General features: G+C 35.1%; 4 protein-coding genes across 4 annotated transcripts; all 4 read right to left on the bottom strand.

Moving 5' to 3' along the window:
• Positions 1 to 3,921: 3,921 nt before the first annotated feature.
• On the bottom strand, positions 3,922 to 8,979 carry LOC117917930 (SRSF protein kinase 1). The gene is made up of 4 exons (XM_034834398.1): positions 8,588 to 8,979; positions 5,509 to 6,291; positions 4,637 to 4,684; positions 3,922 to 4,513 (listed from the first exon to the last, which is right to left on the bottom strand). The coding sequence occupies exons 1-4, from the start codon at positions 8,768 to 8,770 to the stop codon at positions 4,193 to 4,195; spliced, it is 1,335 nt and encodes a 444-aa protein (XP_034690289.1). The 5' UTR covers positions 8,771 to 8,979; the 3' UTR covers positions 3,922 to 4,192.
• A 1,115-nt stretch (positions 8,980 to 10,094) lies between these two features.
• LOC117918972 (amino acid transporter AVT3B-like) lies at positions 10,095 to 11,775 on the bottom strand. The gene has a single exon (XM_034835971.1). The coding sequence runs from the start codon at positions 11,569 to 11,571 to the stop codon at positions 10,303 to 10,305; it is 1,269 nt and encodes a 422-aa protein (XP_034691862.1). The 5' UTR covers positions 11,572 to 11,775; the 3' UTR covers positions 10,095 to 10,302.
• A 7,157-nt stretch (positions 11,776 to 18,932) lies between these two features.
• Positions 18,933 to 19,926, bottom strand: LOC117918739 (54S ribosomal protein L19, mitochondrial). Its single transcript, XM_034835601.1, has one exon. The coding sequence runs from the start codon at positions 19,870 to 19,872 to the stop codon at positions 19,405 to 19,407; it is 468 nt and encodes a 155-aa protein (XP_034691492.1). The 5' UTR covers positions 19,873 to 19,926; the 3' UTR covers positions 18,933 to 19,404.
• A 1,621-nt stretch (positions 19,927 to 21,547) lies between these two features.
• LOC117917608 (probable protein phosphatase 2C 47) lies at positions 21,548 to 26,249 on the bottom strand. Its single transcript, XM_034833935.1, has 4 exons — positions 25,731 to 26,249; positions 24,173 to 24,367; positions 23,645 to 23,850; positions 21,548 to 22,432 (listed from the first exon to the last, which is right to left on the bottom strand). Exons 1-4 carry the CDS (start codon positions 25,935 to 25,937, stop codon positions 21,874 to 21,876), a joined length of 1,167 nt encoding a protein of 388 aa, XP_034689826.1. The 5' UTR covers positions 25,938 to 26,249; the 3' UTR covers positions 21,548 to 21,873.
• Positions 26,250 to 26,663: the final 414 nt, after the last annotated feature.

Genomic DNA, 26,663 nt, shown 5'->3' with positions numbered 1-26,663 from the left:
TTATAGCTCCCATATGATTAAATTTCTACACGTAAGCTAGAGAGATTTGTGGCAATGAATTTGCCAGACTTGTGGTATATTTGTGAAGGTGATAGGCTTTCTATTCATTTAGGAGAACTAGTCTTGGATGGTGATGTAAGCTGTTTGATCTAGGTTATGCTGTCGGCAATATAAAACCATAAAAAACTTAACAATGGTGCTCATATGGATTTCTAGTGGCAACTTTTCTTTAATTAATCTGGGTAACCTCTAAAGGTGCTTGTGAGGTTTTATGACAGTGACTTCCATTTCACTGATCTGGATATCCTTTTATGTTTGGATATTTAGTTATGTAAAAAGGTCCAGAACATTATTAATTATTTTTCTTGAATGTAACTACCATCTTTTCAATTGTTATACCGTTGTATCGGTTTAATATACTTCATTGTATTTCCAGCCTTAAGTGTGAGTGTTGTGAACTGTCTTTTCTTAGTTAGACAACTAGATGTGTGAACAAAATATGAAGAGATGGTCATCAAACAAGCATGGAAGAGGAGAAGCATCAGCATTTCTTAACTGATGTGCACCCCTGAGAATAGTATCTTGAAATACCTAGTTTAGTAGTAATCTTCTTCAGTTACAAATACCGTTTATTTTGAGTGCATGCAAGACTAGGGTTCTGTCTCGGGGTCATTTTCATCACAAACAGAAAGTGAGGTTACATTGTTGCATGCTATTAGGTATTAAGTTCCTACAACCATCAGGACCTGTTCTCCTTGTTTTAGAATGTAGCAGGTGCCATCATCACCATTCAAAGGTTGTTCCTCCCCCAGTTGGGTAATACCTGACCGGCATGCTGATGCAATAGATACATAATTGGCATCTACTTGGTAATATCCTCAAACTCATACGATTCTCCCAATGCTTCATCATCTTCTAGACAGAAAAAATGAATTGCAGTTCCTCCCAGTCTTTTAGATCACTTCCTTTGCAACATTTCCTCCTAAATCTTTGTTTCTCTGTGTTGATATGACATTTAGCCAATGCTCGTGTGCAGGCATGTGTTCTCAAGTACTCTCAATGTGTCCATTTATGCTGGTAAATTCTTCAAATTTGTTTTTATAGACTTGGTCCATGGGTGTACTTTCAATTTATCCATCTATGCCTCAGAATTAATATTCTCCTATATGAATTGGCATTATTCATTTGACTAGCTGGTGACATGTATTCCATATTTAATCATAGTGGCTGGTAAAACAAGTTTCATTTTCCGTGTCTTCTTCCTGTAAGATATATAAACATGCATCAATTATTTATTTGATTTTCACTCCATTTTTAAAAAATAAATATCACATGCCCCTTTTCTTTCCTCTAGGTAAAATAAAGGCAATATAGGGAAAGAGAAAGGATGGGGTTTGGAGAAATGGCTGCAAACCACATTGTTCTCATACCCTGGCATTCCCCTGATCTCATTTGATAGTAATTGATTTGCCTTTTATTTTCCTTTTTATTTTCTTTTTCACATACCCCATATACTGGACTGCTAGGCGCCATGGGTGAATGATAACTATCTTGTGGATTGTCCTGGATTAGATATTAAGCAACTACAGTAAAGCAGAAAAGGTCCAAAAGGGTTTCACTCAAAGAAATTTTCTGCAGGAGTTGTCAAAAAACCAAAACCCTAGTCTGAGATGTTTTTCCTTTTGGAGAAGTTGGCTTAAAGTTTAGGAAAAGCAAAAGAGACCTCCAAAAAGTACTACCGCCTGTGATGTGAGGAGGAGGAGCAGCACCAGTTCATTGCTAGAAGGAATGTTGGTAGAATCCATTTAAATTGCCTGGGGACCCATTCAAAAGTGAGAAATCAAATCATAGGGCTGAGAATGCGGTCACTTCATGTTGCCTGTGTAGGCCGCAGAAGGCCAATTTTGAGTCATACATATGCCACCAATGGATGCAAGTTGCCTCAAGCGGCCCCTCTTCTTCGTTCCTTTCTGTGTTTATTTTGTTTTATTTTATTTTCTTTGCCCTCACCAAAAATGCTAAGGTATGAAGGGTGCATCAAGGTGAACTTCCAACATGACATGTGTACTCAAATATGAGTCATCAAATAATGATATATAAAGAAATGGGATCAAGCCAAATCACAATACAAACAAATAAGACAAGCATATAAATAAAACCATTTTTGCCTTGTATTAATTTATGATTTGCTATGGCTTTTCTGTATGGTGCCATAGAATGGACCTCACAGGGAAGGGTCTTTTTATAACACCGAAGAAGAAAGTGACACCTGATCACAAATTTTTATCCAAATCACATTAATTTGTACCATAAGAATAGTCCCATTTCTTTGTATCCAAATTTTATTCATCTGTGTCTCATCTTTGCATATTCTAATCCCAATTTTTTCACATCCGAGTCTTGTTTCTCTTATTTCTTCATACCTTCATTTGATGGTTCAAATTCGGCCATACGCTTTAAAAGCCCGGATTTTGAGTTCAATATGCTTCCAATTCACTGTCATAACGTTTTCCCACGATGAGTCATGATATCGCGTGCCTTCTTTCCCGCTTCTGACAGCTTATTTACTGTAGATTGAAGACTGGTAATAGTGACTCGAGTGAGCATCCTCTCGATGAAAGCCTTCTGACAACTTCCTTACTGTAGATTGAAGAATGGTAATAGTGACTCAAGTGAGCATCCAATCTTGTTTTCCTCATGATTGTAAGTTGTCAGACATTGATTCTGAGCTCATGATATATTTTCTCTTCTACACTTTTATCATTCTCAGCATTCGTAGTCAAATAGTGTGATATAGCCCCCCGGTTACTAAATTCATGAATTCATAATAATATGCGATAATGATTGAATAATGCGTGATTAATGACTCATGATCGGTACATCACATGGCGACAAAGTAAAAAACGACACTCCAATAAAAAATGATGAGCCAGGTGAAGAGGAATCCAAGTGTTCACTAATGGCTAAAGTCATTGATGCGGCATTTACTAGTTGGAATATAATGCATGAAATGGAATGAAAGTATAATGATTGCTCGAGTTTATGCCAGATCCACTGATTATCACTTATTTTTCTATGGAATGCTCCGTTGCCAATCAGGTACATGGCGCTATATTTAGGCCTACATAGCATCGTTTCATGCCTAAATGTTCCGATTCCAATCAGGTACAACTTTCCAAGTGCTGCTATACCTATGTACTTTTATATATATATATATATATATAAAAGTATAAACAAACAAAAAAAACAACTATACGCAAGATAATAAGTCCAATGTAAAGAAAAAAGATTGAAAAAGAAAACGACAAGGGTTCAAATAAATAAAATCTAAAGTAAAAATAAAATAGAATATTTTTGCTCTGTGATTATTTTTTATTAACTAACACTTTTTTATGTGATCATTTCTAATTAAACATCATTTTTGTATGACATTGAAACGTGTTTATAAAGACCCCAAATATTTTCACACTTATGCTGATTTAGATAAAAGGACAAGAGTTTGCAACTATCAAGAGTTTTAGGTTGTGTTTGATTATCGAAAAATATTAAAAAAATAAATATAATAATTTTTTTATATTTGATTATTTTATAAAAAAATATAAAATTAATTAAAATTTTATGTATATTTAGCTTAATTAATTTTTATATAATGAGTTAAAATAAATAAAATAAGTTAAAAAAAATATAAAAAAAAAATTATCAACTTTTTTTTTTTTCTTTCCCCTCAGATTTTGTAGGAATCAAACATAAACACTAAAAGGACCACAAGTTGAGTGGAAGACGCAAAAAGTATAAAAAGTTGGACAAGTACCTTTATTATCATTTTCATTTAATTTTTTTTTTCCCTTGTCGGGGGGAGCGGGCGCTTCTGAAAATCTTTCCTGGAAGGAAATGGGCAATTCCTTTCAAATTGGAAAAAACTTGGAATATTAACATGAATTAATAATATTACTGTTGTGGTGACAATAAATAAGTTCGTTAGACAAGGTAGTCAAGTTTGTCTCCCTCATGTCATTTCCTCACAATAATCATTCACTAATTTACATCTTAGTTAATAAAAAAATTGATTCTTATTGAAATCTTAACAAACCCAAAATAAATCACAAACATACTCACGCAGGTGGAGGGAGGGGCTTAGCAAAGGTCCGGGTTCCGGGGCAGTGAGTGCCGGCGCCTTCATTCATTCCCTTCTTCACTTACCCACCTCAATCTGAAGTTTGCTCATCCCAACATCTAATTTCTCCACGTTAGATTTGCTCTTGGTCTCATTCGCGGCCAAATTGGTGAGATTGAGCCATGGGTGTTGCAGGCACTGCTGAGCAGTTGGCCGCTTCTCTGGTGCAAAATCGAGAAGGGGAACCAGAAAGTCTGCAAACTCACGTGCATCAGATTCAGAAAATTTGTATCTATCAACCAGTATTCGGTCAAGTGGCCAGAATTTCAGCCTTCGGATTCTTTTCAGATCCCCATGTCTGTCAAAGAGGTCTTTTGATCGAGCTCCCCCAATGGCTACCTGCTTATCAAGCATGGATATATGGATATTGCATATAATTGTCAGAGAGCTAATGAAAGGCGGGTAAGTGCTAAAAATGAGTATTTCGGAAAGCAAACCGAAATAGAGGCATAATGTGCCCACCTTCCGAGGTATTTTTCCAAGGAGTTCCATCATCAGAGCAAGGTGATCCTGAAACCAAACCGATCAACAACAATTTTTTTAATATGTTGGCCTATACAAATAGTTCCATGAAATATGGCTTGAAGTCACAAGCATTTTTCATAACCAACAATTGATAACAATTTTATTAGTCATATTTAAGAATCAACCAGAGTTAATAATAATAAAATGGGAATCACATAGAGTCTAGTTAGGATCATTCCCTAGGTAGTTAACAGAAAACCCAAACTTCAGAATCAATCCACTACACTACATCAATACATCAAAAACCCGTTTTAACAAATTCAACAGAACCTCTGAAACAAACCTGTGTGTCAACTTTTTTCCAACTGAGAAGGGATAAAGGTGGAGTATAGCCTAACAAATATATCACAAGGATTATTTATCCTGTTCTTGGATTATGGGAAAAGTGCCCATATAACATATTAACTTTGATATCAATCAAAGAACTTGTTTGGTAGTGACAGTGATTCTATGAAACGTTTATAACCTTTCTAGCACTTGAAAATAACTTTTTTAATAAAAAATTTTAAGTATTAGAAAAGTTAGAAGTACTTCTTAGAGTCACCACCAAAAAGGCTCTAACACAACTGCATCAATATAGCATTATCTTTTTCAGTATGCATGATAATATTTTCCTTTATGCCCAAAAAAGGAAAATTTTCCATCTTCCAACCCATTCTGGATAGATATTGATATTTGATGCAGTCAGTAAGTGCTCCTACAATGTTTCCAATACTTCAATACCATAGCATCAGTTTTAATAGTACATCAACATCATGCTAGGCATGCAATGAATTAAATCAAAATGAAGCATAGGTAAACCATCCTACCTCATCCTCGCTATAACCTTGTCCATTTTTGGGAGCAAACAGCATGTCACCAGTAGCAAGCTCAAAGGCAGTGCAAGCAAACGACCACATATCAACAGAGGTGGAGTACCCAGCCTTGAGCACAACTTCAGGAGCTCGATACTGCCTTGTTTGAATTTCTTCTGTGAATTGTCTGTCTGCCCAACATGCATTTCCAAAATCCACAATCTTGCATCTCACATCAATCCCGTCCAGAGATCTCTCAGCCTTTGGAGTCTCTCCTCCCATTGAAGCTCTTTTTCCTGATATTTTAGCCACTGCTCTCCTTGCCCTTGCTTTCAGCTTTTTCTCAATACTATTTATAGTAACTCCACCAGTGGGGTTTCCTTCAGGCCTTTCAAGAATTGGGGTTAGGCCAGACCTGATTGGGTCTTTGGCAGGATCAATGGTGGAAAAGAGAAGGATATTTTCAGGTTTTAGGTCTGTGTGGATTATACCAAGTTCTCTATGCATGTAATCCAGACCTGTCAAAATGCATTTGCAGATCTCCCGAACTTTATTAAATTCAAGCCCTTTATAACGGTTATACTTGATCAGCCGAAGTATACTATCACCAAGAAATTCTAGTACCATGCAGACATGCTGTCCATTTGGCCCTGTGTGCTTAAAATGGTCAATCAGTCGCACAACACACTTGGAATTTGAGGGGTCACCATTAGCAATAACTGAAAGGACTTCAATCTCATGAAGAGCAGCTTGAGCAAATTGTACTGCACTTTTCTGGATCTTTAGAGCAACGTATTTCTGTCCGTTAAAAAAGGTAAGCATTAGGTACTGAAGAAAATAAATTTAAGATCAATTGGGAAAGGCAATGCAAGAGATGGAGACAGCATATATAAAAAGAAATGACCCTTCCAAGATACTATTTTAATGAGATATGCAAATTAATGAAAACCAACAAAATACTATGGTAAACCAGAAGTTTGAAGCATGAGGGTCCATTTATTCTTGAAGTTGACATCTCCAAATAGTTTGTTAAGAAATGATGACCCTAGCAAATAAATTTTGCATCACTGTGCAATAACTTTTCTTTCTTTTCTTCTTTTGTTTTAATCCCACAGGACAATAGGCGTTTGGCTCTAAGATATATAATGAATTACTCAGACCAACCAACATCTCAATTAAAGATATTATCTGACTGGTCCTTGTTGTCTGCAGTTACTCTTGTTTATTTTGTGTGTTCTAATGCCCAATTAATAATTATAACAGGCAATGTCTACCTACTACAAGACTGCCTAATCCTTCTTATGGAACAGAAAATATTTTGTCAAAAAACACAATTATGTCATAAATAATTGTGAACTGTGCATCCAAATAGAAAGTGATTGCGAGGGATTTCAATCTTTAGAATGCATATGGTAGTTCCATGGAATTGAATGGCTCTATGAGATTCAAATAGCATTTGGCTGAAAATTTTTATCAAAAGTGGAGCCATTGAAGGAAGCTGTAACATCCCACATGGTAATGAAAATTTGAAAAATTGCATTTCACGAAAACCAAAATGGTTTTCATCCCAATGTTTGTGGCAATAGCTCATTTTTCTAATGATTGCATTCACAAGCATGGATTTTAATCTTCAGATGCTAAGTGAAGCTCATCCCCACAGCATGATGAATATCATTTTAGGGATGTGATTTTTTGCGATCTCACCATATTATATAGAATGGAAAAAATATATGATACAAAAATGAGAGCTAAATAGTGGTTTGGTTAGATCGAAGAAGCATTATATGCTCTCTTGATAGGAAACATAAACCGCATTCTCTATGTCTTTAAATTACTAGTTACCTCCTCATTTGTAGCCCCAAGCCACACGTGAAGAGAAATAATCAACTATAAACAACAAAAAAGGGGAATATGAAGAGACTCAAGCTAAAGACTTTTTTGGATGAAAGCTTTGAAACCATGTTAAACTACCAATTATCTCAAAAGAAGACACATCTTTTACTCCTTTATCTAGGGAATATAATTTAATTATGTACTCAGCCAACTCTATGCACAATCAGAACTTTTTCTTTTTAAAATTTGGATGCTTGTGGTTGTAGTGAACAAAATCATGCAGAAAGAAGGGATGGACAGTAGGGAAAGTTTGGATACCATCTATATGTAGCAAAACTACTGGTGATTTGAGAGTCGAATTTAAACCTGAATCCTATTTTCATTTAAAATTTCACAGGATTTATGAGTAGCGTGCTAAATTTTACAAATTAATGGCAGAATTTTTGTCCAAAATTTGCTCTAGTTGAATCCAATGTTCCCATTGAAGTTCAAATTAGGTAAATATGGATGAATTTTAGAATCATTCTACAGGGGGATAGATCTTGATAAAAGAGCTAAATAACACACGAAAACATATGGTCATTTAAACACTGATCCAATAAAAAATAGACTCAATCCAACCAATTTTTTTCTCTTAAAATAAATCAAAATAATCAAATCTAGAAATGACAAAGTCATCGTCCCTTGCAAATAAGGATATATACATATTAAATGAAAAATTGATTGGTTTACGAATTGAAAAATCACATTAAAATATGATAAAGAAGGCGCTTATTGTAGAAAGAACGAAGATCTTTTGCTGATGATTCTCTCAATTTCTGGAATAACAACATACATAAATGAAAACAAAAATTCCAAGCAAAAAAAAAAAATATAAATCAGAATCAAAGAGAGAGAAAACGTACAAAGGATCGCGCGACAAAATGCAAAAATGAACACAAAAATCAACAACGCTCGTAATTTTCAAACTCCAATATAAATTTCACGCAACAAAAAACTAAATAAATAAATCAGAATGATCGCGTAAAAAAAATACAGAAATGAACACAAAAAAACAACACCTCTCATAGCTTTCATGCTCCAATATAAATTTCACACAATAAATAAATAAATTAGAATCAAAGAGAGAATAACCAACAGAGGATCGCGCAACAAAAAACGTGAACGAAGACCAAAAAGTAACGCCGCTTTCGAGGGAAAAAAAAAAAAAGAAGAAGAAGAAGATAGATAAATCAGAATGAAAGAGAGAAGAAGAACGTACAGAGGATCGCGTGTCGTAAGCAAGCCAGACGGTGGAGAACTCGCCCCAACCGAGCTTCCTCTGCGCGATGTACCGACCTCCGGAGAACGGATCGCCGACTCGGACGGCGTGGTAGCCTCCTTTGCGGTAGGAGTCGGTGCCCTCGTCCTCTTCCTCCGACGCCGACGACGATGAACACGACATCGCTTCACCTCCGTCTGATCTCCGATTTGAATCCTGAGCTTACGTTTCGGATGATTCTGCGAATTGAATAAAAAAAATTCTTCGATTTTTCCTCGTATTTGATGTGGAAATTTAGACGGAAGAATTTTCCTTCAGAGGAGGAGAGACTGTTATGATGTGTGGCCTTCAACACAAGGCTGAAGCCCCTTCCACTTTTCTCTCCTTTTTCTTCTTTCCATGCCTCCCTTTTAAAAGACGACACCCGTGTTTCCGATTTTGCCCCTCTCTGCTACATGCGCGTCGGGGTTGGGTTAAGTTTGGTGGAGTGGCGTAATCAAAGTGGGGAAGCGCCAACTGCCATAATCTCGCTTCCTAAAAGAATTGAAATGGGCTTCTGGCCCATTTCGTGGATGTGGGTTTGGGCAAAGTTCGTCGCCCTAGGCCCAACATATTTTCTCTTTTTCTTTTCCCTTTTGGAAACGAAACTGAGCGACGCCCCACATAAATCGCTTAAATTAGGGTATTATTTGGGCATTTAAAGTCTTTTTTTTTTTTTCATGGAATGTATAAAAACTTTCTGAATAAGTTTTAAAAAATGACTTTTACGAGAAGCAACATATTTTTGTCTTTTAAAAAAAAATAAAAATAATAATATAAATTATAAAATTATTCTTATATTTTTTAATAGTCTGCCCAAAATTTTCCATTTTTTTCACGGAGAGTGTATTAAAAGCGGACACGGCTCCGTATGAACAAACGTCATGTCGCATGATGTGGCACTTCTTCCTTGTTCCTTTTGCACACGAACCGGGGGCCTAAGCCCCTGTGACACTGACGTGTGAAACCCACCCAGCCCTTTTGTGTATATTTATTATCCTCTTCCACGTCACATCTATTCTATCCCTTCACACCTCCACTTCTTTTATTTTTTTATTTTAAAATAAGAAAAAAAAATGTACAGTCAAAATCAAATTAGAGCTATATATATAAATTTATTTCGCCTTATTCTCTATGAAAAGTGCTCTATATATACATATATACACTAAAAAACACTTAAAAATAAAATTTCTAGAGAGCATGCAAAAAGTAAGTAGGAAAAGGTGGGAGGGGGAAAGAAGAGATTGTACGGGTGGGTGAGCGGGCGAAGAAAGAAGCCCACACAAATTTTTAATATAACTCGTAACTCTTTCCTAGCTATTTCGTGTCCCTATAGCCCCATTTCTTCTCCATACTTGGGCACACAGGGGCGGCTCCAAACCATGCTTCAAGGGCAATTCTGAGTTTTTTTTTTTGTTTTTTAGTTGTGGCAATTGTCACATTTGTAATAATGTATCTGAAATCTTTAGACCATAAGGAGATCTGATCTACCCAAAATATCAGCAAACACTACTGTTATCCACCGACAGTGGGCAAAAACCAAAACCAAATTACAAAAATGATTCAGAGCAAGATCCATGGATAGAAAAACAAGCCAAATCTCATATTTTGATCACAAAATATTATAATTTCCAGCTTGCAAGTACTGATTGTGGTATTACTTATGATGGGTGTGATCAGGCACTGGGCGAGACGATTTCCAAAAGAGAAGACCAGGTTCCAGAGACTCCAAAAACCAGTCCAAGAACCAGAATGGCCACATCCAAAGCCTTGCCTTTCCTGCTCAGCTGATCCTTGAAGACTATCAGATGAAACAAAGAGGGCAACACAAAGGCCAGAACACAGCACACACTGCTGCCCACTAGAGATAAGAAGTCTGCGAAATTGGGGACCATCAGAGCCACCAGGATCACCCCCAGCACCGCCACCCATCTCAGCCAGAGGCAGTAGGCGCCATCACGGAACCGCCTCTCCATCACTTCGTAGACGGGGTTCATCATGAGAGGAAAAGTGAAGAAGAGGTTCACACAGAGACCCAACTGAACCATGATGCTCAGCGGACCTTGCCCCAGATTGGTGGTGATAATGTCTTTGGTTTCTTCCCCGAATGCGAAGTAGCCCAAAGCGCCGAACCCTCCGTACATCACAGAAATGAAGGCCATGGACAGGGCGAGAACTTTTCCGAATTTGTCTTTGTCTTTAGCCTCTGATTCTAATGGCAAGACCATGCCGATTCCTTCAAAGGCGTAGACAGCAACGCCCAGACCATAGAAGAAAACAGAGAAACCCCCAAAAGCCCGCAGGGCAGGCCTTTGCTTCAGAAAAATCAATACATCTTCCACCATAACCACGCCCATGGCTCCGATCTCGACCACATCCGCGAAAATACTCAAGGGAGCTAAGTGAGTCAGCGTGGGAATCGAATTCAACCCCAGTTGAAACGGAAAGCAACCCCAGATGTAGAGCGATTTGGGAGTTAAACCCAGAATCGGAAGCGAGGGCGAGCTGTTGGAAACGTACGCCAGAGTGTTGGCAATGAAGATGAGGTAGCTGATGCAGAACCCAGCCTGGGAGAGAACGATCATGGCGTCCACGGCGATCCGTCCGAAGGAGCCGCAGACGGCGAAGCCCAGGTCGCCGAAGGAGGCGATCTTGGAGAAGCCGTGGAGGGAGTCGAGTTTCCGGCGAGTGTGGACCAGGAGCATCATACAGTGGTAGGTAAGGATAGCAACGGCGAAGAGCATCAAAGACCCCAATACCCATCCCGTTCTCTTGAAGGTGTAAGGTAGGCCGAGGACGCCGGCCCCAACTATGGCTATGAAGACGTTGGCAAAGGTCTTGGTTTGGGAAGAGAGGGGTCTGGACTTGGACAGCAGTGGGGTGTCTTCTCTAGGCACAGAATCAAGGCCATAGGAGGAGGTGCTGGCTTCTTTCTCAAACCCCATCTTCTGGGTTACTGCTTTCGATCTCTTCCACAACTCTATTTCAAAACAATTCTGAAATTCAGAAGAAAGATGCGGATACACGGAGGAGGACACCACTGGGGAGAGAATAGAATGATGATTTTTGATTTTTCCATTGAACGAGGCAAGTTGTATATAAGATGATAGTCGGTCCAAAACAAGCAAAGCGACGGCGCAGACAAGTCGCAATTAATGTTTAAATACAGCTTGAATTTATTGCTAGTTCTATCTTTCAATGATTTCAACCGTCTTCGAGTCGGGGGTTTACTTTAGTCCATGGTGGAGGGTCATTATTATCAGAAAAAATCAGACACCGTTGCCTTTAAATATTAATTTTATAAATAGTACATATTTACATCATTCCCTTAAATATTTTTTTTTTTTATTAAAGCTTTTCAGTAGAATTTTATTTTGGAAAAAGATTAACAGCTGTTATTATAAATTAATTTTAATTTTTAATAGTTGAGTTTGGAAATGTAGGCAAGGCAAGGGGCCTCAAAACCTTATGATTAATTAGTAAAAAAAAATAGGTTTTACATATATAGCAAAAATTCTTAATATAAATGGTTGCAGATTAATAATCAGTTGGGCTGCTTTGCGAAGAAGCCTGTCATGTTAAATAATAATAATAATAATAAATCGAACACAAATAATCTATTTACATATATATATTCACTTATATGTAATTTATTTAAGTCCATCAAAATTATAAAATTACGGATATTCGAGATTATAAATTGTTAGTCGTTTGATAGTAAATTTAAAAAATGTTTTTCATATTTTTAATACTTCAAAAATTTTATCATTTAAATATTAAAAATATTAAAAATATTTTTTAAAATCAATTTCAAATGCAATTTACGTTTGGATTGAGTGTTTTAACCCCAATAAATTTAATTAACAAATTAGGTGGATTGATATAAACATGCTACAAGCAAGGTTAATCTCTAAAGTTAGGAGGCCAAAGGAAGTTAGCGGCCCTAAGGCGATGTTGATTGGTGATGACATATACGAACCAAACAAAAGGAAGAGTGATGTAAAACATGAAGAAGGATAGGTGATAAGATGAGAATATAATAATGACACGCGGACAAATTGGAAGTATAATTTATATTATGTCTTTAAAAATTATTACAATTTGAAATGGTGAAAAAGTTTTAATACCTTGATTATTTAAATAATTTTAAAAATAATTAGCTTTTAATGTAAATTTTAAAGAGTTCTTACACAATTAGATTTGATATATAAGAAGGTTATTATTTTATGCTTTTAAATGTGAAAAACAAGAATGTATCCAAACGATATACTCAATTGATAATTTACCTAAAATAGGATGTATTTTACCATGCTTTTTAAAACTTGCTTTTAAAAACTGTTTTTAAATTAAAGAATAAAAAATATTTTTGTAGTGTTTTCTAAAAGTAAGAATGTTTGGCAAGTTGTTTTTAAAAAATAATTTTTTTAAAATTTAAAAAACTTGCTTGGATTAATTGTTTAATTTTTTATTTTATTTTTTTTTGGTTTTGTAAAAATATTACAAACTTAATTTATATAATATAAATTAAATTTAATACATGCCTTTTTAGAAATGAAAATATTTTTGTAATTACAAATAAACTAAAAAATAGTTTTTATAAAACATGAATAATAATATTATAATAAAACCATGAATTATATTTTTTTTATTAAAAAAATACTATTTTAATATATGCTATAAACATAAGTGTGGGGAGCTTCCTTCCACATGGTCTCCCCAAATTCAAAACCCTTTGGCCAACCAAGATAAACAGATAACTCGTTTGAGATTACCCTGTTTGGATCAAGATAAGCTCCGTCTGGCGTAAGAGAAGAAAAGAAGAAATCCTTCCATAATGCCAGATAGAACGGATAGACCAAGTCGGTTGGGACCTTCAAACAGGAAAATCAACCCAATCGAAGTTCTCAGACATTGAACAGATAATTAATCACACTTGATGCCTGAACGACTGACTAAATGACATTTATACCTAAAAATCAGTGTCAATCAATTGTTACACGCAATCACCAACATTGACAAGCATAAATGCACAATCAACTTCATGGTTCGAGACTTTTGCATGATAGTTAGCAAATGGCACCAGTGGTATGATTGTCTAATCCGCATAGAGATGACTATGTTGACCATCTTGCTAAGGTTTAATTTCCGCCCTGATGACAATCATCATCGCAAGAAAGGCATGAATGCACAATCAGCGCTATAACATTTTAATAAATAAACTAAAAAAAATTGAGAAAATAAAGGTTATACTTAATTAAAAAAAACACCCAAAATGGGGGGTGAATTGGGTTTTTTAAAATCTTTTCAAACACAACAAGTCCAAGTACAATATAAACAAAAATAAAGAGATAGAGTTAGAGAATTCAAACTCGGGTTTTATAGCGGTTCGGTACTTCCTTGCCTACGTCCACTCTCCTCAATCTCCTAACTGAGTGAGGGTTCCACTAACTCGAAGCTTCAACCAAGTTTCCAATCTTCTTACACTTGGATTTCGGTTCCAATGGGTTCTTACACAATCTCTTCAAGATTCAAATCTCTTGAAGGTTTTAACACTCGGTTTTTACAATAATGAATCTCTCAACCTAACTTAAGGATAACTCAAATACAAGACAAAGCTATGATGACACACAATAGTGCACTAAAGGATATGCAAGTGATGATTTAATACACTAAGAAATAAATGAGAGATGTTTGGTCAAGAACAGGTAGGTAGACAATTGATTGCAAGTGTTCTCTTACGTCATAAATGTAGTAGAGCTCTCAATTTATAAGTTTCTAAGAAACAACAAAAGGTAGGCTCGACCGATCGAGTTAGGGGTTGGTCGGATCACTAGTCATTTGAGCATTTAATGTTTGACATGTTACCATTGTCTCGACCGAACCTCAACCAAGAAGGGGTGAACCTTAGTCGGGAAGAGGAAGCTATTGGATGAGAGAGAGTGTTTTTGGCACTCCTCGATCGAACCTCGACCAGATAAGGGCAACCGGTTGAGCCGATTGGCCAAAGCCTTGACCGGTTCAGCCTTTTGGCCCCAAAACCTATCTTTTTCAATTCCTTTCTTTTCTAACATTTACACAAGTTCTTTAGGTGAAATAATATGTCAATTTTAAAACGTTTTGTCTAAGGTACATTTGATAAAACTCGGGTTTTAATGAAATCGAAGTCTTAAAGGATAAACCGAGTTTTCTAAATTGCATGAAACGGTATGAAAATCCTAAGTGTACCCATGCATTCATCTTACATTCATTTCCTATTATCAAAAGTCTTCCCAAAGTCTTGATCTTGTATTCATTTGGTCATTTGATAAATTTCCGAATTTATACCTGAGATTCTTTACCATTTAAAATAATTAGACACTTAACCATAATTTGTTATCATCAAAACCTGATTAGGAGAACACTTGGGCTAATAAAAATAATTTATAATAAAACATGAATAATAATATCATAATAAAATCATGAATTATATTTTTTTATAAAAAAAAATAATATTTTAGTACATGTTAGAAAGATAAGGATATTAATATCTTTAATTTTTTTATTAAATAAATAATAATAATTTTTAATAATATTTGATTTAAAATGAATAATGAATAAAGCTAGGTAAATGAGTCAAGTTTTTCATTACATATACATAATATTCATAATATTCTAAAATGTTTTTACTTAATCTACAATTAATTAGTTCACTTTTTTAATTCAAAATTATTCTTAAAATTTTAAAAATTAATTAAATAATTTAAATTATTAATTTATAATTTATTTATCTAAATTCATATATATATATATATATATATAGGGAAAACAATAAAATCATGATTCATAATATATCAGTTTTGATCTATTATTTTTTTTAATGATTAAATCTATTTTTTTAGTTCCATATTATTTAAAAAAAAATTATTAGATTCATTAATAAATTGAATACAATGAATCACTTGATTTAAAGTTTATTTGTATAATGAAAAAATTCATTAAAATATAATTATATGGAGAAAAAAAATAATAGAGTGAACTAATTTTTATTTATAAATTAATCCTACTAATGAGTTTATTATTTGAGTTTCAAATTATTTTTAAAAATTACTAAACTTGTTAATGAATCAACACATTAAATTTTGTATAATTTGAAGTTTATTTGTCTAGGTAAAAAAAAAAATAGAAAACAATGGTTCTATGTTGAAGAAAAACATTAAAATCATTTTAAACTAATTTTTGTCTATAAATTTCTAATATTGATTGGATTATTTTTTTAGTTTTAAATTATTTTTAAAAATTATTAGACTCATAAATAAATCCAAATTATCAAGTCTTGTTCAATTTGAAGTTTATTTGTTTGATTAATATATATATATATATAAAACTAACCTAAATATTTAAAATAAATTTTGATCCATAACTTACTAATATCATTGACCTATAACTCATTAAATCGAGTTTTATGATTTTTTAGGATTAATTAAATTGATTTTTAAATCAAATTATTTTTTTAACTAATAAATTTTATTTATTAAGTACAATTTGATTTGAAATTTATTTTATTAATAAAAAAATTAAAGTTAAAAAGAAATTAAAAAAAGTACATGTAATTTAAATAAATATCAATATTATTTTATTATAAAAAAATTTATTATGTTTTCCTTTTATTTTAAAAAATTAGTGAAAAAAACTTGTACTTATTTTCTAAAATGGTTCTTTATTTCACTTTATTTTTAAAAAAGAATAATAAAATAATATTAGAAATTAAAAAAAAAAAAAAAAACTATTTTTAAATCATGGAAAGGAGGCTTCTAACCACCAGTACCGTTGGCTCATGCCATAGTAAATGCTGAATGCCGCATTTGCGATTCCCTCTCATGCCAACTGGTGATAGGGATTTTACATAAGGGCTGATGGAGATTAAGAGATTTTCGAGAGAGAAAGCAAATGGGCAAAAGTCCAACACATTTGACAGACATGGATGTTTTGTACAGTTTGACCCATGAACAAAAACTGAATCAAACCCAAGAGCAGAAGATGATTAAAGAAAGACCGAAAATTCTTCCTTGACTCGACCCAACTCCATTATACAATTTCAGAAACATCACAGCAAGGGTGGCGGATCCGCTGTCTTCCCAGTTTGGCTGGCTAGGCTTAGGCTAATGCTGACACAGTAATAAGCTAATAGAATTCAAGTTAAGCTGTTGCAGGAACTGCTACTAGCAGAAAGAGAACCAGTACCAAAATTGATAGTTCTAAAAATTCTCACTCACCATTGCTTTTGTATGTTTTCATAACTTCCAATACAAATGCAAATGGAAACACAATGCAACAATTCACCACCGCAAGACAATCAAATGTTCCCTAGAGTAAATGATGGACAAAGTGACAAAGTGACAAAGTTCAAAACCATCCCAGAGGTTATCCAAAGAAATCACCTCCTTTTGGAAAGGTTTTAGTTGTTTTTCTTCTTCTTTTTCTTCTTTTTTCCCCCTAATCAAATTAAAGTAATGTATTACACCTCCAAACAAAAAACAAAGGGCACCCCTACCTTTTTCATATCCACCATATAAAATGGAGCTTACAGTTGATCCTTGGCTTAATAGTAAAAACCTTCCACACAGCTCTGGCTGAAGTCAACTTCACCAACTCCAACATGACTTTACGACCTATTTCATTGCTAAATAAGGTTACTAAGATTAAGGGCCCATATGCTGTAGCTATAGCTTTAAGGTAAGTGCTTCTTTAAGAATGGCTATGTAGAGAGAAGAGGTTGCTGTTAGAAAACCTTGTTTGCCATAGAGTGTTCTTGTTTGTAATTACATATGTTCCATCACACATATCCAGGGAAGAAGTGCTTTCAGATTGACCAAAAGCTGTAGACAGATCCCTAACAAATGCTCTCCTCTTGGTAAGCAATCAATACTTGGGTATCAATTAAGGAGGTGGATTTGCAGCTTCAAAGCTCAAATGCAATGGGAAAAACTATAAAACAAATCAATTCTAGAGGACATTGAAACACAAGCTTTTTCTTCAATAGGCAAATAAGAATATATTATAAGTACCAATCAAAACAATGAAACACACACTTACATTCTTTAGTATCCACCAAATCCACATGGAAATAGTTACCAGTAAGTAGAATGGATTTCAATGATATTTCTTAATATGACGTTGATCCCTGATCTATGTCATCCACTGATCCCTTTCCCAAGGGCCAACAATAGTGTGCTCAAAGAAGGCAAGGATCCTGAATAGTGGCTTCACTCATATAAGGTATCCCCTAGATATGATACTTTTCAAATTGATCAAAATTATGGGGATCCTCTTTTCTTCTTTGCCTTTTTCATATGCATACTTTCCACAATTTCCAAATTAAGGGCATGCCCTAATTTGACACAAGAAGGGGCTCTTTCTCTATTAGATCATGATACCAGTGTCTGATGGGGGTTACACACTCCTTTACCAGCAAGAGAGATCTAGGATTCAAAACCAACTTCTAAGGTGGGCGTTTCTGCTTGGAGATGGTTTTGAGAATAATTATAATGATTGATCAGCTGATGATTACAGGATGGAGAATGGGTAATTTATGTTGCCCCTGCAGCAACATGAGGAGCTGATGGAATACATTCTTAATCAGTGTAAATTGGCATTGAGCTTGTGGCATATGATCGTCTCTTGTTCAAGGGTTTCTTAGGGGGTCCTTCCCTTAGTCAGTTAAAGATGTGTTACTTAGTTGACATGACAGTTTTATTGCCAGAATCACAAGGAAGTGTGGAGAATCACCCCAGAGCAAAAGAGTTGTTGAAGGCATGGAGAGGTCAGAATGGGCTGTCAGGGATGGTTTTCTTAAGGCTATATTTTGTGGTGTACTAGTGTTAAAAGAATTGACAATCTTTCCTTTCTCAAATTTGCAGGCATTCAGGGATGTCCTAGTTATGGGTGTGTCATCTTTAAGTTTTTCTTTTTTCTCTTCACCTTTGTACAGTTTGTGTATTTTTTGTGTACTAGGATTGCACTTCCTTTTTTGTTGGGCACCATTTTAATGGAATTCAAAAAAGATTACAAGCTGAAAGTGTTGACTCAAATATTCCCCTCATTGCAATCATACCAAGCTTAAAGAATAGAATGGTTCACTACATTCCAGAAAAACAAATTACCATGTTAAGATGAAATAAACTTTGCAAAATTTCATAGTTTTTGGCCAATTATCAACATCATCACATGCTTTTCTCCTCTTTGGTGAGGAGCAAGGAGAAGTATGAATTAATAATAAGTGCCTAACAAAAGGAAACGGCAGAATCCAAGCACAAGAGAAACATATAGGGAACACCAATGAGCAAAAATTAAGAAGTGCAGAAAAAGAGAAAACAACATACTGCAACCCCTCACTCTTAACTAATCCCATCAACAAAATCCAGGAGCATAACATTGACATTTTTGGATACAGCCTAAACCAACCAGTTTTGGAGACTGGTGAAAGCACTGCTCCTCTTCAAATTCCATTGCATTCCCTCCATATACATCAAAACAAGAAGAGAGGCCCTGACTCCCAAACCTTCATATGTCACCTACGTACTCCTCTAACATGTCCCATTTCTTGTAATATTTGCAAACGAAAATATATATATAATTCAAGTGCAAATCATGATTGAACTCTTCAGCACAATCCAATTTAAAACACAACAAATAGGGCAAACGTCTAAAAATCTAAAAGATAAAGAAAAAATGTATGTCAAAATTATTCTTGCCTCTTCAACCCAACAGAAGGATCCGATAAAACCCTAGAATTTTGGAAATCAATCCAATTCCTTGACGACCTGAATCCCCATGGTATTTGCGGTTCCAATAATGGATTTGCAAATGGATTCCAATGACATGTACTGGCAATAAGGATCGGATTGCTTTACCTTCGCAATCTCGTAGATGTGCTTTAAGGTCACGCTGGAGGCGACGACGTGACCGGGGCGGCCGCTGCCTAACTCGATTCCGGCGGCCTTCTTGAGGTACCAGGTGACCGACGGAGACTTCACGGTAAACTCGAAGGTGTTATCCTTGTAGGCGGTGATGGTCACGGCCATGGGCGTATCCGGCTTGTACTTTTGCGTTCGAGCGTTGAAGTCCTTGCAGAACGCCATCAGATTCAACCGGTACTGACCCAGAGCCGGTCCTACCGGTGGTGCCGGCCGGGCTGCTCCGGCCGGAACTGTGAGGCGGATCGTCGCCGACACCGGGCGCCGGGTTAGAATCTCCTTCAGTGAAGACATGCTTGGTGGCGTGAGTGAGGCAGTGTGTTTTTCCTTTTGCCCTTCACCGACGGAGTGAAACGTTGCGTTTTGAGTGGTGCAACACTTGTTATTAGCAAGGATTGAAATGTCGAAAAATTTCGGCGATATTTCGGAGAAATATCGCTTATCGGCCAGCCCCGACACGATATTCGTCACCCATTATCGGTAGACTGAAATTTCGGTAATTTTCAAAAATCATTAATATGGATTGAAATTTCGGTATTTACCAACGATATTTTATGAATTAAAATTAATTTGATAAGATAAATTACTAATAATTTTAATTATTTAAATAAGTTAATGTTAATAGAAAAAATTTTTATCATATATTTTTAATAAAATTTTATAAATTAAATTTAAAATAAAATATTTTATATAAATAAATTTAATTTTTATTTAAAATATAATAAAACAGGTTTTAATAAAAGTATTTTAAAATTTTTTAAATAAATATTGTCTTTAACTAAATAAGCTCCTTTCATCTAACAATATAATGAAAATTTGATATTAAAGACTATTACAATATCACATGTATAAATTGTTTTTATTCAATAAAATCAAATATTTCTTAACTCACTTCTAACTTTATACACTTTCAAAATTCATATTTATTATTCTTAAAATTCAAATATCAAATCTACCGATAAATCTTTATCTACAATGTTTTTTTTTTTTACCGCATCTATATCAATTACACTTACAAAATAACTTTAAATGTGTATTATTACTTATTTTATCATTTTTTGAAGTTTTTTTTCAAAGCAGTTCTATGAATTATAAATAATTTTCGTTCCACCGATATTTCTGATATATCCATAAAATCGAAGTACCGATATATTTGTAAAATCCAATTTTCAATCTAATAACTTATTAGAAATATGTAGAAGAACCATTGGTTGTGAGGTAAAACGTTGCGTTTTATAGGGAGTGACATGTTATACTTTAAATGCTAGTTTCCCATAATTTCTCTGTTGAGATAATATAACATTTAAAAAATTACCTACAAATAGACTAAAAATAAGTTAATTGAAGATGCAAATAAATAAATAAATTCCCATATTTTTCTTCATTTGTGAATACCGAAATTCTTCAATTTGATTCATGTGGTTGATTGAATACCCCGAATTACTATTCCTTCATTAATGTGAATACCGGAAGTCTTCAATTTTGATTCATATGGTTGATCGAACACCCTGAATTACCATTCCTATCCATTAATAAAATGTCCTACATTACTTAATGTTAATCATAATGAATGTAATTAACACCTCGAGATTTGAGTTGCATGAAAAGCCTAAAGGGCTTCAAATCAAAAGGCACTTGTTGTTTAAACAAAATACAATGGAATATAAAAATTATAATCTAAATATGAAAAAGGTAAATAGATAATATGCTTTTCTATTGGGATTTTAAAAAGTACTTCTACCATAAGAAAATATATATATATATATTTAAAAGAAAAATAAGATGTTTAGTAAAATTTAAGAAATACTTTTAAAAATTTTTAAAATAATGTATGATGTTGAAAAATAGCTTATAATATTAAACAGTCAATTCTCTTAAAAACACTTTAAAAAAAAAACAAAAAAAACGCTTACATTAAAAACAATTTTGATAGAAACACTGCCAAATGAAGTGTAATAGAATTTCCCTATAAATAATTACATATATTTCATGCCAAACAACATAGTGATGCTCAGGAAACATAAGATATAATTCCACCAAAAAATGGCGGTTGCTGAAGTTCTAACCATTATTATCGATACCAGCTAATGCAAAGCCTTTACCATGATAAGATTGGTATGTACCAGGCACAAGAAATATACTGCAACAACTTTCAAGACAGACACCAAAGAATCTCAGATTTACAGGACTCAAAAGTAAGTTAAACGATCCGCAATGTCATCAACTCTCACAAAACTCCCCTACTGACAGGCTTAAACTGCAATTTCCAATCTATACAAGCCCTAACAACACTTGTTATATGTTACTGTTCAAAACACCCTTGAGAAGGTCCAGCCCTTCTGCTGATATGCTCCTCCTCCTCTGGGATTTCGGGATTTCGATCCGTGGAGGTGGGTCTGGGGAGAAACATACCACAACTACTGTCAGGTTGTCACAGGAGTTGCGCTTGAGTGCCTCTCTGACAAGCTCTTTTGAGCACCTCTCGGGGTCATTGTGTGACATGAGCTCCTTCCTAGTCATTGTCACCGCACACTGGCTACTCATCACGTCCCACAGGCCATCGCAGCCTAGTATCAGGAATTCATCTTCCTCTGTGAGGATTATTTCCTGCAGTTCTGGCTCGGAGCTTAGGGGGCAGTTTGAACCTTTGGGACCCTTCATGTGCCAGTCTCCAAGAGCACGGGCCACTGATAGTTGCCCATTGAGGTAGCCATCATAAATGACACCGCCCAGTTTCTCAATTCTTAGTCTCTCAGATGTGCAGTTGGGTTTGTGGTCTTTAGAGAGCTCAACTGCTCTTCCCCGCTTGCCCAATACGGCTCGTGAATCCCCAGCATTAGCGACCAGCATGGTACTGGAATTAAATACATAGCCAAACAAATGATCACAGGGGATGATGTCAAAGTTCTCTAGCCAAAATGAAAAGAAGAATAAAAAGAAAAAGAAAATATATCTGAAACAGTGAAGCAACTCTATGTAGCTTAAATTTATATTGGCATCTACTAGAAGATTGACCAAAGGGTCCCAGCAGGATGGTTGGATTTAGCAGACATAGACCGAACCAGAGGTATAGAACATAACACATCTCTAACAACAAACACTCAACCAAAAAACAGATCAATGATGAACTCATCCAGTTAAGAAACTTTTGGTTTAGGTTATCCTCCTTGTTACTACAACTTGTCCAAATCCCTCTTACATCTTAAAGAGGCACAAGAGAATGACATAATCAGGTCATCCTATTCTGGTGGAGATGCTCAAGAAAAATTAGATCATAGAAAAAAAAAAGAAGGAATTAGGGGTCATGATTTATATAGGGAACCATCATAGGGTCTTCTGTTTGAAGTGGAATGAAAATGGCCTTTTGAAAAATGTTCTCATTATCAGAATTGAGAACAAAGAATATGTCCATCTCTGGATCAGTTTCATTTGTTAAACAACTCACATTTTTCAAGACACAAACTCATATTTGATGTTTTCCTTAAAGTAGCCTATGAATTTTTCTCCAAAACAGCTCTCATTTTGTGTCATTTTCATTTTTCTTCTATTTCTGAAAGACAAAACACAATTCTCATTCAGCCATCAAAAGATTGTGCATCGCCAAAAGCAACATTGTCGTGTCAGGTATTACTCTAGGATATCTAGTAAGAAAATACCATTCTAGAGGCATAGTCAATAAAAGATAAATGATTGAAGCCAAAACCATTGATTTTGACATCAGGAATCACAAATGTAACTAATAACAAGATACAAAATCTCCAAAGAAACTATTGTTAAGCTTAAAATTACTGAACCTAAACTTCCGTGCTCAAAGTAACGGAACCCAAAAGAGCCAGGGAATTTTTTTCATTTCGAAATTTTTTTCCCACTTATCTGTCTCTCTTTCAGATTTAAAGTTATATATTTCATAGATACAGAGTACTCTAGTATAATATGCAATGAAGTAAAAAATATAGAGAAAATTCTAAATTTATGTTGTATTGTATCAACATTAAACAGCCCAACAAACATCAGGAACTATTTTGCACACATAAGTAAACAGGAACATGTCAGTTTAGTTCCTCACCTTCCAAAAATTAGGGCAATCAAAGCAGTGGTTCCAGAGGATCTATCAAGAGAGCTAGCATCAGCAAATGCATGATCAGCTTTTGCAAAAGCACTCTTAACAGCCTTTTTTATGCCTACTGGGAAATGGGCATCCTCAACAATAAACTTGAGGATGTTCTTTCTGGTAAATGATGCTGCATCAATGCCACCGTGTCCATCAAACACCTGTAAATAAGCAACAAAACCCCAGTACAAGAATTCAGTGACTCCAATGATCACAGAGCAGAATGACAAACTCTTTGATTATGCACTTTCTTTCATTAGATGTCCCCGAAATGAATAATTCCTAAGCTCAGAACACATTAGAAATCACTTATGGATTATTCAAAGTTTATGGAAATGGTCCAGATATTCTTGATTGACCGGAATGCATAGACTATAGAACTTCTAGAATGAAAATAATTATCATAAAGCTATTCAATATAAAGAAATCAACAAGTTCCACTCAAATAATAGCAGTAAAATAAACAAAGAGTGAGTTAAGTACCCCATAAAATGCTCCAGGAGAAGGGATGTTTGGAGCTGCACCAAAATGCTTGTGAAAATTATCGATGCAGATGTACTCGTCCTCCATATATTGTTTGGGCCCTATCTCAGACCAGCTTCCCGAACGAAGCACGGGTAAATAACCAGATTTCTCACTTGATGGTGATTTTAAGCTAATAATGCCAATATCAGACTCCTAAACAGAGGTACATAGAGGAATAGTTAGTTCAGGTTTAATCTTAAGATACTTGGTCACATGAAATGATTATCAACCAAGCAAGCTTTGAATCAGTAAGCAAATATATACCTCAAGAAACCAAAAAACAAATGCTTTCCCAATATTAGGGAAAAAAATTTATTAACAAATGCTAGCGTTGACTCGAAATTTCCTGGTCTAGATGGTCTAGTTGTCAGGAAATAATGCACCAAAAAAGTATTGTAGACACTAAAAATTCGGTGGAGCACTGTACACATGACAAATTTTATAAGACTATAAAATTACATCTTCTAAAACAGTCAAACCAAATTGAATTCGAAAGAGAAAAATGATCAGATATTCTCTTATTGACAGATTTCATCAATCAAGAAGGCAAATTGCCTACCAAATTGAATCCTGACTGCATCCCTCTTGGGAGAGAAAGCAAGGGAAACCCTCAGGGACTTGAGAATAACAAGCACATTCTTGTGTCATTCTCTCACTTTCAATAAAGTGGCTTTGCAGAACTCGGAAGTTTGTGCCTACATAGATATATCATGTGATGTCCTACATCAGATAGAGAATAAAGTTTCTGACACAATATAAGTATGAGCTCCTCTTAACCATATAAACGTGTTTTAAAGTCGTAAGGACCCTTTTGAGCCCAGAGTACACAATATCTATACGGTTGAGTGCGGATCATTACAAATAGTATCAGAGCTAATCCCGACCCCAATATGGGGTATGTTTGTCCCCATGAGGGATGTTTGTCTGTTTAGCCCCGTAATCTCATAAGACACAATAAGGACATTGTGTCTGCATGGAAGGTGTTTGTGATATTCTACATCGGCTAGGGAAGAAAGTTTATGGGTTCTGCTTAATCATGTCAATGCATTTTAAAGCCATGTTAAGGGGCCTCAGAGCGGACAATATCCTGTCCCCGAGGGTGTACGGCATGCAAGAGTGGTCAATAAATTGGACAAATGAACAATCCACAACTCCTGAAGACGAGACAGGGGCGCTCTTTTCAAGGTTATAATCATGTCAATGCATAGAAGATTTGTGGAAAATACAGTGTAAAGGTTATAACTGCAAAATCCATTGTGGGAAGCTCTTTTCCCAGAACAGGGGCGCTATTTCATGATTAATATTGCCTATGAGAGAATGCAAGCTCTAAGACCCTCTACTCAAGCAGCCATAAACTGCTTTTTTCCAAGAACTCTTACAACTAGTTGATTAAATTAAATTAATGGTTTTGGTTGCCTTCGAATTTGATGATTGTTTGGCATGCCCAGAAGATTAAAAGGAAAATTTTGGAACTTTTGTGGTGACATTGCTAATGGAGATGGAACACATTACTCACCCAATCAGCTGCGCCGGTCAATCTAGCTGAGCTGATGCAATGCCGCATAACAGAGAGGCTTCTAGGAGGTTTCCCAATGTTCAACTGGTTGGAATGGTCCAATGTCTCATCATTCATATCCTCCATGGCTGAACCCACATTGCCCTTACAGCATCCTCCTCCTTCTGCTAAGATGGTGTGAGGCGAGACTTCAGTTTCCGGACCCATTCTTCTCCCTCCCAACCCATAAACTCAATCCATCACAAAACACCAAGAATACCCGTGTCATACACCACCCATTCTACACAATTAACTATCCATTTTCGAAACCAAGAAAACTAACCCAGAAACCTGCAAAATTCAGAAATAAAGGGTTGATTTCTGCTCAGAAACATTGTGGGAAGAAGGCTAAAGCGGAGAGGCATCAAGGGGAAGAGGTGAAAAAGTGTGTGTGAGAGAGAAAGAAGTAGGAAAAGAGAGGAGGAGCATTGAGCTTGAAACCCTGGTTACGAGGTGGGGCGTGTGGAGAAGGCAGGTTTTGCGGACGCCCATGTAGCGGTGGGGAGCAAGATGGGGTTGCGACACGTGGGTGGGAGATATTCAGTTGACCAGCTTTTCTCTCTCTCCATTTCTATGATCATGATTCAGGGGTTGATTATCTTAACTTTTTTCATTTCTAATTCTTTTATTATTATTATTACCCATTTTTTATATTTAATATAAATAATAAAATTTCACATATATAGTATATTCCTTACACAGAACGTATATATTAGTTGTATACCATTTGTATCATAATTTATATTTATCTATAACGCTTTAGTAGAGCTTTTCTTTACGTTTTCAAAGTTAATGGATTAGTATTTTTATACAGACAAAAAAAAATGCTTTTAATATTTAAATTGATTTGAGTGACCATTCAAGCTTGTACTCTTTCTTTTTTTTTAATAGATA

This window comes from Vitis riparia, chromosome 7 (assembly GCF_004353265.1).
Source record: "Vitis riparia cultivar Riparia Gloire de Montpellier isolate 1030 chromosome 7, EGFV_Vit.rip_1.0, whole genome shotgun sequence".
Classification (NCBI taxonomy): Eukaryota; Viridiplantae; Streptophyta; class Magnoliopsida; order Vitales; family Vitaceae; genus Vitis; species Vitis riparia.
This window is presented reverse-complemented; position numbering and strand designations above follow the sequence as displayed.

Bases quoted from the DNA above. Each gene is read 5' to 3' on its own strand.
- LOC117918739 (XM_034835601.1), bottom strand. From the start codon at position 19,872: ATGTCTTCACTGAAGGAGATTCTAACCCGGCGCCCGGTGTCGGCGACG.
- LOC117917608 (XM_034833935.1), bottom strand. From the start codon at position 25,937: ATGGGTCCGGAAACTGAAGTCTCGCCTCACACCATCTTAGCAGAAGGA. The intron at 23,851-24,172 runs GTACTTAACTCA...GCTTATTTACAG, and splicing joins CTCCTGGAGCATTTTATGGG to GTGTTTGATGGACACGGTGG. The intron at 22,433-23,644 runs GTGAGGAACTAA...ATTTAATTCCAG, and splicing joins ATTGCCCTAATTTTTGGAAG to TACCATGCTGGTCGCTAATG.
- LOC117918972 (XM_034835971.1), bottom strand. From the start codon at position 11,571: ATGGGGTTTGAGAAAGAAGCCAGCACCTCCTCCTATGGCCTTGATTCT.
- LOC117917930 (XM_034834398.1), bottom strand. From the start codon at position 8,770: ATGTCGTGTTCATCGTCGTCGGCGTCGGAGGAAGAGGACGAGGGCACC. The intron at 6,292-8,587 runs GTACGTTCTTCT...TTTAACGGACAG, and splicing joins CTTACGACACGCGATCCTCT to AAATACGTTGCTCTAAAGAT. The intron at 4,514-4,636 runs GTGGGCACATTA...CTTGATAAGCAG, and splicing joins TTGGAAAAATACCTCGGAAG to GTAGCCATTGGGGGAGCTCG.